Source organism: Microtus ochrogaster (assembly GCF_000317375.1).
Source record: "Microtus ochrogaster isolate Prairie Vole_2 chromosome 14 unlocalized genomic scaffold, MicOch1.0 chr14_random_1, whole genome shotgun sequence".
Taxonomy (NCBI): Eukaryota; Metazoa; Chordata; class Mammalia; order Rodentia; family Cricetidae; genus Microtus; species Microtus ochrogaster.
In genome coordinates, this window is record NW_004949096.1 from 4,927,848 (window position 1) to 4,941,014 (window position 13,167).

The following is a 13,167-nucleotide window of genomic DNA, read 5'->3' on the forward strand; positions in this document are numbered from 1 at the left end:
CCTTAGGAGCAGCGGAGAGTCATTTGAAACGGCTGAAAGCTGGAGGCAGAGTTTTACTTTTCAGGTCATCCAATTTAGGAGATCCAATTTCTGCAGAGGGAAGAAAAAGACTGGGTGGGGGAGGGAACCAGCCGACTCCTCGTCTTCTGAGACGTCTACCTTCAATCCACAACCTGAAACGCAGACACAGCCTAGTCAGGGTTTTTCACTTGAACCTCCACCACCAACCACCACCACCACCACCACCACACCAGCAGCAGCAGCAGCAGCACCAACACCAGCACTACCCTGTCACTCACTGCAGAGAAACACGCCCCTCTACTCTTGACCAATAGTGACTCCCCTGTCTGCATAGTAATGAGCTCGAGACGTCCCCTGACCAATGGCGCTCCGGGAGCAGGGTTAGTTTTGCATGTACCTAAGTGATTTGCATAACCCGGCGGCCGGGGGCTCGGGAGGCGAGCGTGCAACCCTAGAAGGGAAAAGGACGCCCAGAGCGGGAGCTGCGGCGGGTAGATCGCGGACAGCCGGAGTGTTTGTGAGAGCCGGGGCGGGGGCTGGGGCGCCGGGCCGGCATGGCTGGAGGCTGCGCTCCGCAACCTTGAGGAGCCGTGCGTCTGGAGGAGGCCCGGGACAGGAGACGACGGCGGCGGCGGCGATGGCAGCGCGCGGCCCCGGCAGCTGCTCTGGGCCGGGCCGGCTGGCCTGAGCCACCGAGCCGCGGGGCTGCCCGTGCGCGTCCATGGAGCAGCGGGAAGGGAGCAACTGCGGAGCGCCGCGTCCTTGCGCTGCGGCGGCGGACTGCTGAAGGGAGCGAGCGCACGCGGACCGCCAAGGGACGGTGCCCGGGCCCCGAGCCCGGCAGGCCGGCTGCCCCGGGGGACGGCGGAGGGCAGCCGAGGCGAGCCGAGCGAGAGGCGCCGCGGGAGAGGCGGGCGCGGGCGGCGGCCGCAGCAATGCCGGGCCCGCTGAGGCTGCTCTGCTTCCTCGCCCTCGGGCTTCTCGGCTCGGCCGGGCCCAGCGGCGCGGCGCCGCCTCTTTGCGCTGCGCCCTGCAGCTGCGACGGCGACCGTCGAGTGGACTGCTCCGGGAAGGGGCTGACGGCCGTGCCGGAGGGGCTCAGCGCCTTCACCCAAGCGCTGTGAGTACGGGAGACCCGGCTACGGGCTGGAGGACTCGCGGGGCGCAGCGGGGCGGAGTCAGGGCTAGACCCCAGCCTCGCAACACCCAGTGCTCTAGAGTCCAGGGTGCACCGATCACCTGTGGATGTGTGCGGGGGCATTGGCACCCTTTCCCGAACGGTGGCCTTTTCAGACTTGGCCAGTCCGGATCTGAGCCTCGAGGAGCTTTCTCTTTCCCAGACTTTTTGGGCGCAATCACACCCCCACCCCCATCTCAAAAATATATCTAGGGCCAAGAAGGAGGGAGGACGCTGGAAACGCTTGTCCTTGGCAGCCTTTCACGCGACCTCTTCCCCCATGCAGCCCCCTGTTCTGCTGGCAAAACTTTGGCCACGGATGAGGGCGCCTAGAACTTGGCCTGCCTTTGCCAGCGAGGCACGTTCCATGGGGAAGCACCTGGATCCCCCCAGGGTTCCCACAGGCGGAGAGAAGAAACACCTGTACCTTAGAAGGTGAATCGCTTTCCAGTTTGGCCCTATCCTGCCTGTGCAGTGTGGCACCCTAGCCCAGATCCACTCGGGACTCACTACCACACGCCGGGCACAAGGGAGGAGGGGGGATTCAGCTTTTTCTCGGCGGGAATACTCTTGCTACATAAAGCCTTTTAAAGAAGGAATGCTGACCTAAGCTAGAGAATGTTGGGAGAGGTGGGCTACCCTTTTCTGCCTGTGTCTTCACCAGTAGACCCTTTCATCGAACTGCCTGAGGTCAGGAAGAGTCACACAAATGGTTCTGACCCCCAGGTTCCTCAGAGACCCTGAGCGATTTCAACATCTCTGGAAAAAGGAGGAATCTGAACTAGGTATTGGAGGTGGTGGTGGCAAATGCCAGCGATAGAAAAAGAATGGGGGAATTGAGCGAAGGGTAGCTTGTGTGCCCCTTCCATCCTCCTCCTGTCGTGTTGTGTGGCCTATTGCACGATTAAATCAGGAGCAGGGGAAGAACTGTTGGAAAGGAAGGGGCCAAGAGGCCCTCGGGCAAAGGAAACGTCCTTTTTCCCTACGAGCTACCAAAAAAGACCTCATAGACACAGCTTTAAAGGAATAACAGATCTTGTGAAGGGAAAACTCCCTTTCAGGCAAGCCAGGACATTGCTGTCTTTCCAGGTGGGTGGTGACAAGGTATTCGCTGGCCCTGTAGGTTGGGGATAATGAGAATTGAGGCCTGTGGCTTTGCAATGGGGGAGAATTTCACCCTAGTCTTTGTTTTTGTCTCAGTCTCGGGTGTTACTTATGCATCGAAAGACCTTTCCTTTCACAATGATATTTAACCTTTCGCCAGAAGAGTTCAGTTTGAAGCACGCAGCGTTTTGTTCACAGGGCTATATTAAGTGGCAAAATTTGAGCAGGGTTGAGAAGTGAGGAAAAGACTTTGGTAGAGGAGGTAGGTTTTTACTTTCTCAAACCCTTTTGAAACTTTAAGAGAATTCAGGCAGAAAGAGAGGTGACTCTACCTGAACCATTTAGAAAGCTTTATATATAATAACATTTGCTACAAACTAGGATTTCACTCTTTAACTGGTTTGTAAAGACTTTGTTTAGTACATTCCCCAAACATTAACAAGATTTGTCCTGTAAGAAAAAGGACCTGTTTTACCACAGTACCTAAAACCAGAGAGTACTGTCATGTTCTCTGGGAACATGCTCTTCTAGAGAGCAACGTACAACCTGAAGATTTCACTGGAGACAAGGAACACCTTATCTAACGTGGAGCCCTAGGGAGTAACTGCGCATAGCTGTGGTGTGGACAGATAACATTGTTTCTCAACAGCAGCAGTGGTCAAACATGGTCAATTGGTAGAGTGATCACACAAGCTGAGAACTCATTTTCTACTTCACCCTCAGTAGACACACACACACACACACACACACACACACACACACACAATGTATATAACTATAAAACCACTCTATCTTAAAGGGTTTTGAAGGACAGTGTATTTGCTTTTAACACGTGAGGAAACCAGCCACCTCTGCAGAGTTAGGGTTTGATGCCTTACGCTCTGTACTCTGTTGGCTCTCCCAGGATAACTTAGGATAGTCCAGGGCTTCCATTCTGAGGTACCATGGCCGCTTCCACTACAGTCTCTATGCCATTGTTTACATATTCCTAATTTCTGGGTCTTGTCATTTGTGAAATTACAAACAGAAAAACAGAAGCCTTAAGATGGCGACTGTAGTTCTCAGAGTTCTTGTTTATTCCTCAGTGGCTTGTCAAGTGACTCCAACTCCTCAGGTGGGTGCACAGCTCACCTTGGAGACCACAGGACCATCAGAGAACGGGGATTTTATTTGGCTCAGTCCACAGAGTCTGGTGCCCAGGAGGAACTTAATTCTGGAGTGAATAAATGAGCACATAGGGCCACATTAAAGCGCTTCGAATCCAGACACCAATCCCATGGGAGTTTGACTAACTTGGACTTCTCTACATTTAGCCTTTTGTCCAGAACTCTGAAGGCCCCAGAGATTACATACCCACTGTTCCTGCTTTAGGTTGGTTTAAACTTGTTCTGTCAAACTATTTCCTGCTGAAGGCTGCTTTATAAGACTTGGGGGACAGAACCAGATGAAATCCCCAGAATCCTTGATGGGGCTCCTACATTGATACCATTTTTAGTGATTGTATTTCTGAACAACTATTTTGAATCTTATACCACAATGTATGTGGTCCTATCGCAGTTAAATAATCTTACTAATACTCAAATTCCATTTTATTTTATGACTTTCATAAAGGGTTCAAGGTTATCCCTCCGAGTTTGGCGAGGAAGTCAGTCTTAATCACCCGCATTCCAGGCTTGGGAAGAGGATGAAGTGGCATTGGTGGTGCGGAGGGGAGTTTTCAATGTGTGTTTTCTGGTCCCTGTGTTTCTGCAGCGAAGTTTGAAAACTATAGATTTGGGACACACATTTTTATATCCAAATTATTCCTAACTTTAAGCCGATAAAGTCAGTATTTTTGGCTTCCTGAAAGAGAGTGGATCCGAGCCTTTGATCACCACTTAGCTCACCTCTGAGTAATTGTGTGGCCTTGGGCAAGTCATTCCACAATTGTTTTGAGTATGTGACAATTTCCTTATCTGAAAAAAATAAAGCAACTACATTCCCTAGATTACCTAGATCTCAGCTGCTTATTCTCTTGTCCAACGTTGCTGATTTTATGTAATTCTTACTCGACTTGAGGATGGTGCAGTGGTCATAATGTTAGGATGACCTCCTGCAAGGATCTCAGGAGCAGGGGAACATTCTTCCAGTTGAAGCTGCAGAAGCCTTTTGATTACCCCTCACTTGGAGGAGTTCTTGTCTGTGTTTAGAAGTGTGTGTGAGGAAACTTGCCATGGAGACTTGTTGCAGAATTCATGAGTAGCAAGGCGCTCTGCTAGGCTAGAATGGCCCCGATTGTTTCCTGTGTGTATGGCTTAACACTTGGAAACGAAAATCCCTCTGTTCCACTACTTTGGACACTGTACAGAAAGTTGCTCAATGTTCTCCCTTCCATGTAATTAGTCATAGCTCAAACCTTCACAGTGAGCATGGCCTGTACCTGGGCAGCTTTATCGAGCCTTTCTTACGGAACTGACGGTTACCTGAGGACTTTGAAGTTCTTATTAAAGAGCCATTTGCATTTTCTTCTCCTTTTATTGGTATCATTTCAGATTTTTCTCCAAGATGCGTGTTCTTCGGTATACCACACAGCTTCCTTTACAGATAGCAGTTGGAAGTATTTTCTTTTCCTAACTTCCAATATCTACTGTGTACTCCATCACAGGCCAAATCAGTAATCAGTATCTGATGGTAATACTCTATTAGTAGTAAAATTTGATATCTTTTTAGATTTCCTAATTCTCTGCCAATTTCACTGTTAGAGATGTGTTATTTTTATGCGCAAAGCAAGGTCAATTACAGGAACATCTTTCAGTTTGGATCCTTTGTTTTACAAACTAGTGAACTACACACCAGAGGAAAGAGCATTCTGTGAGAAACACGGAGCTGGGTTCCAGATCTGTCAATAATTCACTGGAGTGACCTTGAGTGAGTCATGTGTCTACCCCTTGAGGGCCCTAATTTCTACTGTCTGGACAAACGGAGACAGCAACAACTCTTACTGACAAGAGTTTTCTTTCTATTTATTGTAAATAATTTTCAGTGACTGGGGGCTTTAGGGCTTTGCATATGCTAGGTAAGCACTCTATCACAAAGCGATACCCATTAGCTCCGAATTTTAATTTTTATACATTTCTCAAGCCAGTCACCTACCCAGTAGATTAGACTGGAGTACTGCCATGGAAGAGGGCATCCATGTCTCCGCAAGCAGGGATGTGTTAGCTGTGGCCTGCACAGTGCTGAGAATTTATACCAGGGATTTACTTTTTCTGTACTTCCTGAGACTTGCTGTAACCAATACGAGTTCACAATTTGCAGTTTAGCTGGCGGCTGTGCCAGTTCTGGTGTCACAAGTATTTACTGTCCAAGTACTTGGCTTTTAGCTTTGGGATTGTAACGTAACATTTGACAGCTTAATCTCTCAGGAGAGATCAAAGATCTGTCTTAGTAGGTGGATCCAGGCAAGTTTAGGCATTTTCTTGGCCTCTGCCTTTGTCAGTCTGTCTCTCAGATTTGTATTTTAGTTGTCTTTTATAATGGTAGAAAGTACTGACAGCCTGCCAGTTTGGATTTTAGCTTCTGGTCTCCTTAATTGAGCTTATTCTATTTGTGTGTGTACATGTGTGTGTGCGTGCGGGTGTGTATGTGTGCGTGTGCGTGTGTGTGTGTGTAGAACATAAAATTGGAAGGATCATTTGGTGAATCCTAGAATCTGAGGCCAACTCTTACTTTTGTCTCCATCAGCATGTTATTGAAAAGCCCCAGCATTGGTTCCTGTAGCTGGGAACCAATTCATGTCAACAAAAATACTTTATTGGGTTGTTAATATAATAGCTTAAAAGGTAAATCCCACCAAATATGCCTTCAACTTTGAAAAATTTGAATAAGCCAACATCTGTATTCATGGTGGACATCATTGCTCTTTTTTTCTGTAAAAGTAGGTGTTAAAAGTTTTAGGTTTATAAGTATATTATCCAGGCTGTTCCTCAGAAGTCACGGATGGCCCATGTTTGGCAGTATCAAAGTTCGTTTTCAATAAATAGAAAAGAAAGTTTTGTTTTTTTGGTTCATTTGGTTATTATTATTATTTTATTTTTTGGCTACTTCTGCTTAGTGAAGTATAGTTTTTGTAATAGCTCAACTGAAGGTGATAAAATACTCCAATTTTAAATACTGCCAGTGAAGAAGAAATGTCTAGAGCATGCAATCAATCAGTACTCTTACACAGTGGCTAATTTGTCTGCCTTCTTGACATTTCTTTTGTATCTTTAAGCACCTGATGGTCAAACTGCATGTCAGCTATCAGTCTGTTGTTTGAAAGTGAGTGGGTTCCTAAACTGAGTTAAAAACTGGTCGTAGAGGGAAAGAGACCGTGATTTTATAGTTTGTAGTTGTTTAATGGTGTTTCAACCTCCTAAAGACTGTAGCAAGATCAAATACCTCTTTTAAGTAGTACTGTATACTTTTGTGCAGTATGCACTGTGTTCATTCAGAGACAAACGTTACTAAGCTTTGGGGGTGGGGTCTTATTTTGCAAGATTCTTAAAAGTGCTAAGGTATTGTGTGCCATGGTTTGGCAATTAAACTTTCCAATGTTTGGGTTGTTTAAGTTTGTAAAACATGTCTTTACATTAAGGTATTTTTTAGTTTGTCATAAAGGCACAACCGCTAGGTCCCCCTAAATCACCATATTTGGGATCAAGTACCTTATTTGTTTGTTTATTCATTTACTGTTATGTAACTCTTTTTTTTGTTTTTGTTTTTTTGTTTTTTGTTTTTATTGAGAAAAGGAAAAAAAAGTTTCCCCTCCTCCCAGCCTCCCATTGCCCTCCCCCTCCTCCCACCCTTCTCCCCCTCCCCCCACTCCTCTCCCCATCCCTCTCCAGTCCAATGGGCAGTCAGGGTTCCCTGCCCTGTGGAAAGTCCAAGGTCCTCCCCCCTCCGTCCATGTCTAAGAAGGTGAACATCCAAACTGGCTAGGCTCCCACAAAGCCAGAACATGAAGTAGGGTCAAAACCCCGTGCCATTGTCCTTGGCTTATCATCATCCCTCATTGTTCGCCATGTTCAGAGAGTCCGGTTTTATCCCATGCTTTTTCAGTCATAGTCCAGCTGGCCTTGGTGAGCTCCCAATAGATCAGCCCCACTGTCTCCGTGGGTGGGTGCGCCCCTCGTGGTCCTGACTTCCTTGCTCATCTTTTCCCTCCTTCCGCTCCTCATTGGGACCTTGGGAGCTCAGTCCAGTGCTCCAGTGTGGTTCTCTGTCTCTATCTCCATCCATCACCAGATGAAGGTTCTATGGTGATATGTAAGATATTCGTCAATATTGCTAACTCTTTAGGTGCAAGTGGTTAAGGTTTGGGAAGTGCTCTTTTACCAGTCTGGGCCCAAGAAATGAATATTTAAATGTTAAGTATATGCCTACATGCATTTCTTAACTTTTTGTATTGAAAGGTCTTATGGGCAAACCAAACCCTGAATCATGCACCTGTGGTAGCATATTGTGCCATACAATATGAAAATATCTCCTAAGGGAAGGCTGGCCAAAGATATTTTAAGAGGCAGCTGTGTGTATGGTTAGCTTCTGAGCTGGTGTTGTGTCTGCTAGTAATGAGACATGTAGAAGATGCAAATTTAATAGATGGCAAGATACTCAGTGACGCTCCATCCTTCATATGAAATTCGTATTTACATATTCTGAATCAAGATAAGCAAAGGGCTGTGGTGTGAGCTCTCTTGGCTGGGTTTTTTCCTAATTTGTTTGTTTCTTTATTTTTTGAGACAAAATTAAGATCTTACAGTGTAGCTGAAGTCGGCCTTGAACTCTTGAACTTGTGATCCTCTTCCTCCAGCCTTCAGAGTGATTTTGTTTTATATTAAAAGAATAATGTATGTTTTTTGTTTTGTTTTTAATATTGACCATTGAAAGAATGAAATCACATTATACTCTGACTACAAAGTATTTTTGATACATTATTTAAATCATAACTTAGAATCCTTAGAAAAATTGCCAGGTATGTTCACACCCCTGTGTTTTCAAAGGTCTATTTAGGGACATTTTCCCTCTCCAGAAAATGGACTGAAGTTCGACAAACATTTGTCTCCCTTACTTTGTAGTGGTTCTAGGCATGGTTAAGGGATGTGCCTAAAACTGATTCAAGTCTAACTTTTCCAGTCTCCCTGTACATTAGATTTCATGGTATAGTGATCGCCATAGACCACAGAATAATTTAGTACAAGAGTTGACATCTAGACTGCCCCCAAGCAAGTAGATTAGAGTTGTTTCTAAGCTAAGGGGGATGAATTTCAACATCCTCGCTCTCTTCAGGGTTTTGGTTTTGAAGGAGCCGAGTAGGAGCTGTGCTTCCTCATTGGCGGTCTCTTCTGTGAAACTCGAGGGGTTGGTCCATGACAATGATAAATTTCTGTGTTTTTGCTGGTTCTCTTAGGGGTACTCTGTGTGAGCAAAAGCTTTGAATAAAGTATATACCTCATGAAGGCTTGACCTACCACCGACTTTTAGGAGCATGGAAGCACGTAGTTACTCTTAGCTTCTAGATTAACATCCCCTCCCCATGTGTGCAGGAGAATTCTCCACAGAAGGAGAGGGCAGCATCTCCGGAACCAGGTATACCTCGGCAAGCATCTCCTAGTGTGTCAGCATCTATTCTGTAGTTGGGGGAGACGAAAATTAAGTAGTGCCAGCTCTGGACTTGAGGTTATTGTCCTGTACTCTACAGCCTTTTGTTTTACTTGCTGGTTGTATTTAGTATTTGTATTTTCTACGTGTCACAGTTGTTCTTTGGCTCTTCATTGAGCTCTCTTACCTCATATAGTGGAAATGTTCACAGACTTCTTGGTACAGTGTGGGTTAGGTTCACAGGAAGCAGATATTAAATGAATTAGGTATATTTAACATATTTTGGTACCATTGTTTGTTTGTTTGTTTATTTATCTATTTATTTTTGAGGCAGGGTTTCTCTGTAGTTTTTGAAGCCTGTCCTGGAACCATCTCTTGTAGACCAGGCTGGCCTCGAACTCACAGAGATCCACTTGCGTCTGCCTCCCGAGTGCTGGGATTAAATAAAGGCATGTGCCACCACCGCCCGGCGTGGTACCATGGTTTTGATAGGATGTACATTTGACATTCACTGACATTTAGCAGCCTAGCATAAACTCAGTTTTTATCTTTTCTCCGATACTTCTGCTGACCTATTTTGAAGAATTTTTTCCTAATTTTAATTTCTCTGTGTGTGTGATGTGTGTGTATGTGCATGTATGAAAGCACACATGTGCCACAGCATGTGTGTGCCGGTAGAAGACAACCTTAGGTGTTGCTCTTGCCTTCTACCGCATTTCAAATAGGATTTCCTGTTTTCTGCCTTGTCTATCAGGCTACTTGACCTGTGAGCTTCTAGGGGTTCCCCTGTTCTGCCTTGCATTTCATGTTTGCAGTACGAGTGCTTTATCCATTGAACCATCTCCTCAATCCCCAGTATTTCCTTTTCCTTTTTTCTTTTTCCTTTTTCTTTTTGAGACGGGCTCTTCTGTAGCTCTCATCTAACTAGCCCTGGCTGTCCTAGAAATCAGTGTGTGCACCAGGCTGACCTTGACCTCACAGAGGTTTGTCTGCCTCTGTTTTTCAAGTGCTTGGACCAAAGGTATGTGCCAACATACTTGGCTCTAGTATTTTTCTTAAAAAGAACATTTATCTTGTTGGTTTTCAGCTCTCCTTGGTCATGGTCCATGGTCATATCATCTGCCTTTTGTAGGGGGTGGGTTTCGAAGCTGGGTTCTCTATAGCTTTGGAGCCTGTCCTGGAACTAGCTGTTGTAGACCAGGCTGGCCTCGAACTCACAGAGATCCTCCTGCTTCTGCTTCCTGAGTGTTGGGATTAAGGGCGTGCTACCAACATCTGCCTTTTTGTCACTGTAGGGTTCCAGTCATCTTTGCTAGGCATGCTGTCATGAACAGACTTTCCGAAATGATTTTCGTGTTTTAAGTTTTTGGGTTGCAAAGGGATCAAGAGGTCAAGCAAGTCAGTTCATCACTTGGGGCTTCAGACTTCCCATCTGGAAAAAGAGGGAGGTTGCCTTACTTCCAGTCTTTACTTGGTCTTTACTTTATCTTGGTCTCTTTGACACAGAGTGAGGACCCCATGTATTGTCATTTCTTTGGAGGAGTTAGTAGGTAGCTGCACATGTGTGCCATTAGTTTTTGATTTAAAATTCTGTATCCTTCTCCTTTGGCTCTTTGGGTGGGTATCAGTCAGAAAGCTGGTTCTAGATTTCATAGGTGAGCCACTGGGCTGGTGGAAAAGTCTGCTTAACTACCACGTTTCTAACAATATCCCAGTGAAGAAACATTAGTAGGTGTGTTTTATAATGATGTTGCTGTCTTACAGGTAAGGTTGCTTACCTTCTAACAGGAAGGTCTGTGATGGTGGGGAGATGGCGTCTTTTTGGAGGAGGGAACCCAGAGGAAATAGGACTTTTTAACCTTGATCTCTGGGACTTGATGCTGCTTTCCTGACACAGGTGATCAAATAGCAGGGTGCTGTCTCAATAGAGAAACAAAGTATCTTTCTGCAAACAGCGTGTGACCTTGCTCTATATAACCAGACTTTGCAACAGTGAGGATTTTCACTGAGCAAACTCAACTCCAGGAATTCTCTCAACTGTGGTCTCTCAGATTCGTTTAGTCACTTAATGTTTGAGATGGCTAAGAGTAACTCAGAATTCACATTTTAGCCACAGTCTTATTCCTTTCTGTCAACTGTGTTTCTAGAAATATTCAGATGCTAGAACTTTTTCTAAGAAGTATTTTGAAAAGTTTTTTTTTGTTGTTTTTTTTTTTTTTTTTTGTTTTGTTTTTTACTGGTTACTGGCTCTCTCTCTACATGCACACACACACACATACTGGTTACTGGCGCTCTCTCTCTCTCTCTCTCTCTCTATATATATATATATATATACCCACACATACATATATATATATACACATATATATACACACATACATATATGTATTGCTTTGTAGATAAAGATACACTTATTCTCTTAAGTAATTTTAGAAATGACATTCTTTTTAAAGATATGTCATTTCTAAAATACTGTATAGTTTTTTCATTCATTTTCGATACTGGGATTTAAACTGTGTGTGCACTCAGCACATGCTTGGCTGCTAAATTGTGTCCTGGCATTATTGTTTGCTTTTGATTTTTTTTTTTCAGAAAATTTAAAAACTGACGTTTTGATTAAGTCCCGCTTTGAAATGACTCATAAGCCAGAGCTGCAGCTAACGGTGGCTGCAGTGCCCACGACCTGTTTAAACTGGCTAAGTGGTTCAAGTACAGTTTGCATTTTCTTACCCTGGGTTGCTTTCTTCAAAAAAAAAAAAAATTTGAGATGTTTTTGTCATTGCCATCTTGACATTTGCCTGGTTACACATGAATAGCCCAATCCAATCCCTCAGCAGGGAGACTAGTATGGTCTGGCTTTCAATAGGCTTGCCACTGACAAAGAAAACATATGGAATGTTTCATTCCTGCCCTTTACAAACAATCTGGGCTTGTGAGGGCACGCAGCAGAGCGCTTCCATCTTCATGATAGGTTGGTACACTTCGTACTAATAATGGACTCTGCTACTAGTAAGCAAGCCATGCTTGCAAAGCCTGGATACCTGTGTGAAAAGGAAATTCCACGCTTTGACCGAGTCAGTTTCTAATATCGATTTGACTGTAGTTGTATTGTCTGCTTTCATGGGTGCCCCCTGAATCATCCACTTCACGAAAGGGAGTGAAATGTTCACACACACACACACACACACACGGCATTTAGGTGCTGTCTTTCCAGATTTGATGTGATGTGTGAAGGGAATGGGATGCTTAATTCCCCATAGACCATGCCTGGAGGGCTAACTGTGTGTATGTTTATCTTCTTGTCAGTCCAAAGAAAGAGATCAATTGATCATCCTTGTGCTAGCCTAACACTGCTGCATGGGCCATTAAGGGTTTTCTTCTTCACACTACCAGCCTTCTGCTAGCGTGAAGGGCTTTGCTTCGTGCTCTCTGGATCTACAGGGTAAAGAGGCTCATTGACCTGCTAAACAGGAGCCAAAAATATGGAAAAGAAAGGGTAGGCTAATTTCTGGATTTACTAGGCTTTATTTTGTGTTCGGAACTTGCCCTTAGTATCCCCTCTGCTTGAAATGGTACTCAGTAATAGAACGATAAATAAATAAATAAATAATGAAAGAAAGCCCAAGATATCCCCCAATGAGATGATTCATCGCTTTGCTGAAGGAAACAATGACGCCCATGTCATCAGCTCTTTTCCAATCCCTAAGATACCCCAGCCTGAATTTCTAGTTTCTTTGTTTCCCCTGCTTGTGGACTGGCTTTGACAAATGGTCATGATTTCTCTAAGGGATGTCATCTCCTGCTGATTGTTTAATGCCACATAAAACCAAATATTTAAATTTATCTATACATCTTATCTAAAAGTTATTCTCATGGCTCCTGGCATCATAACTGAGCGTAAGCTGCATAACAATTTAGCTCATAGAAGTTAATGTCTTTCACACTCTCTTCTGTAAGAGTTATTTCTTTCGTAGTTTTTAACCCAAGGTCTTGCACACACTCAGCAGTGTGCTCTACTACTAAGGCAGTCCTATCCTTTTGTAGCTCTTTTTTAAATTTTTTTATTTTTTGAGACAGCGTTTCTCTTTGTAACAGCCTAGAACTTATTCTGTAACCCAGGGTGGTCTCGAACTCACAGAAATCTTCTTGCTTTTGCCTCCCAAGTGCTGGGATTAAAGGCATGCACCACCACCCTGTTCCTTTATAGTTCTTGGTAAGCTTTTCCCTAAATTTTTTGACCTTGGAGG

General features: G+C 44.6%; 1 protein-coding gene across 1 annotated transcript in view; it reads left to right on the forward strand.

Annotated features, from left to right (window-relative positions):
* Positions 1-522: 522 nt before the first annotated feature.
* The window catches only part of Lgr4 (leucine rich repeat containing G protein-coupled receptor 4), a 100,078-nt gene continuing 87,433 nt past the window's right edge, over positions 523-13,167 (forward strand). Inside the window, exon 1 of the mRNA XM_005364054.3 lies at positions 523-1,141. Within this exon, the coding sequence (XP_005364111.1) occupies positions 957-1,141 (185 nt within the window). The 5' untranslated portion in view covers positions 523-956. The remainder of the gene's footprint in view (positions 1,142-13,167) is intronic.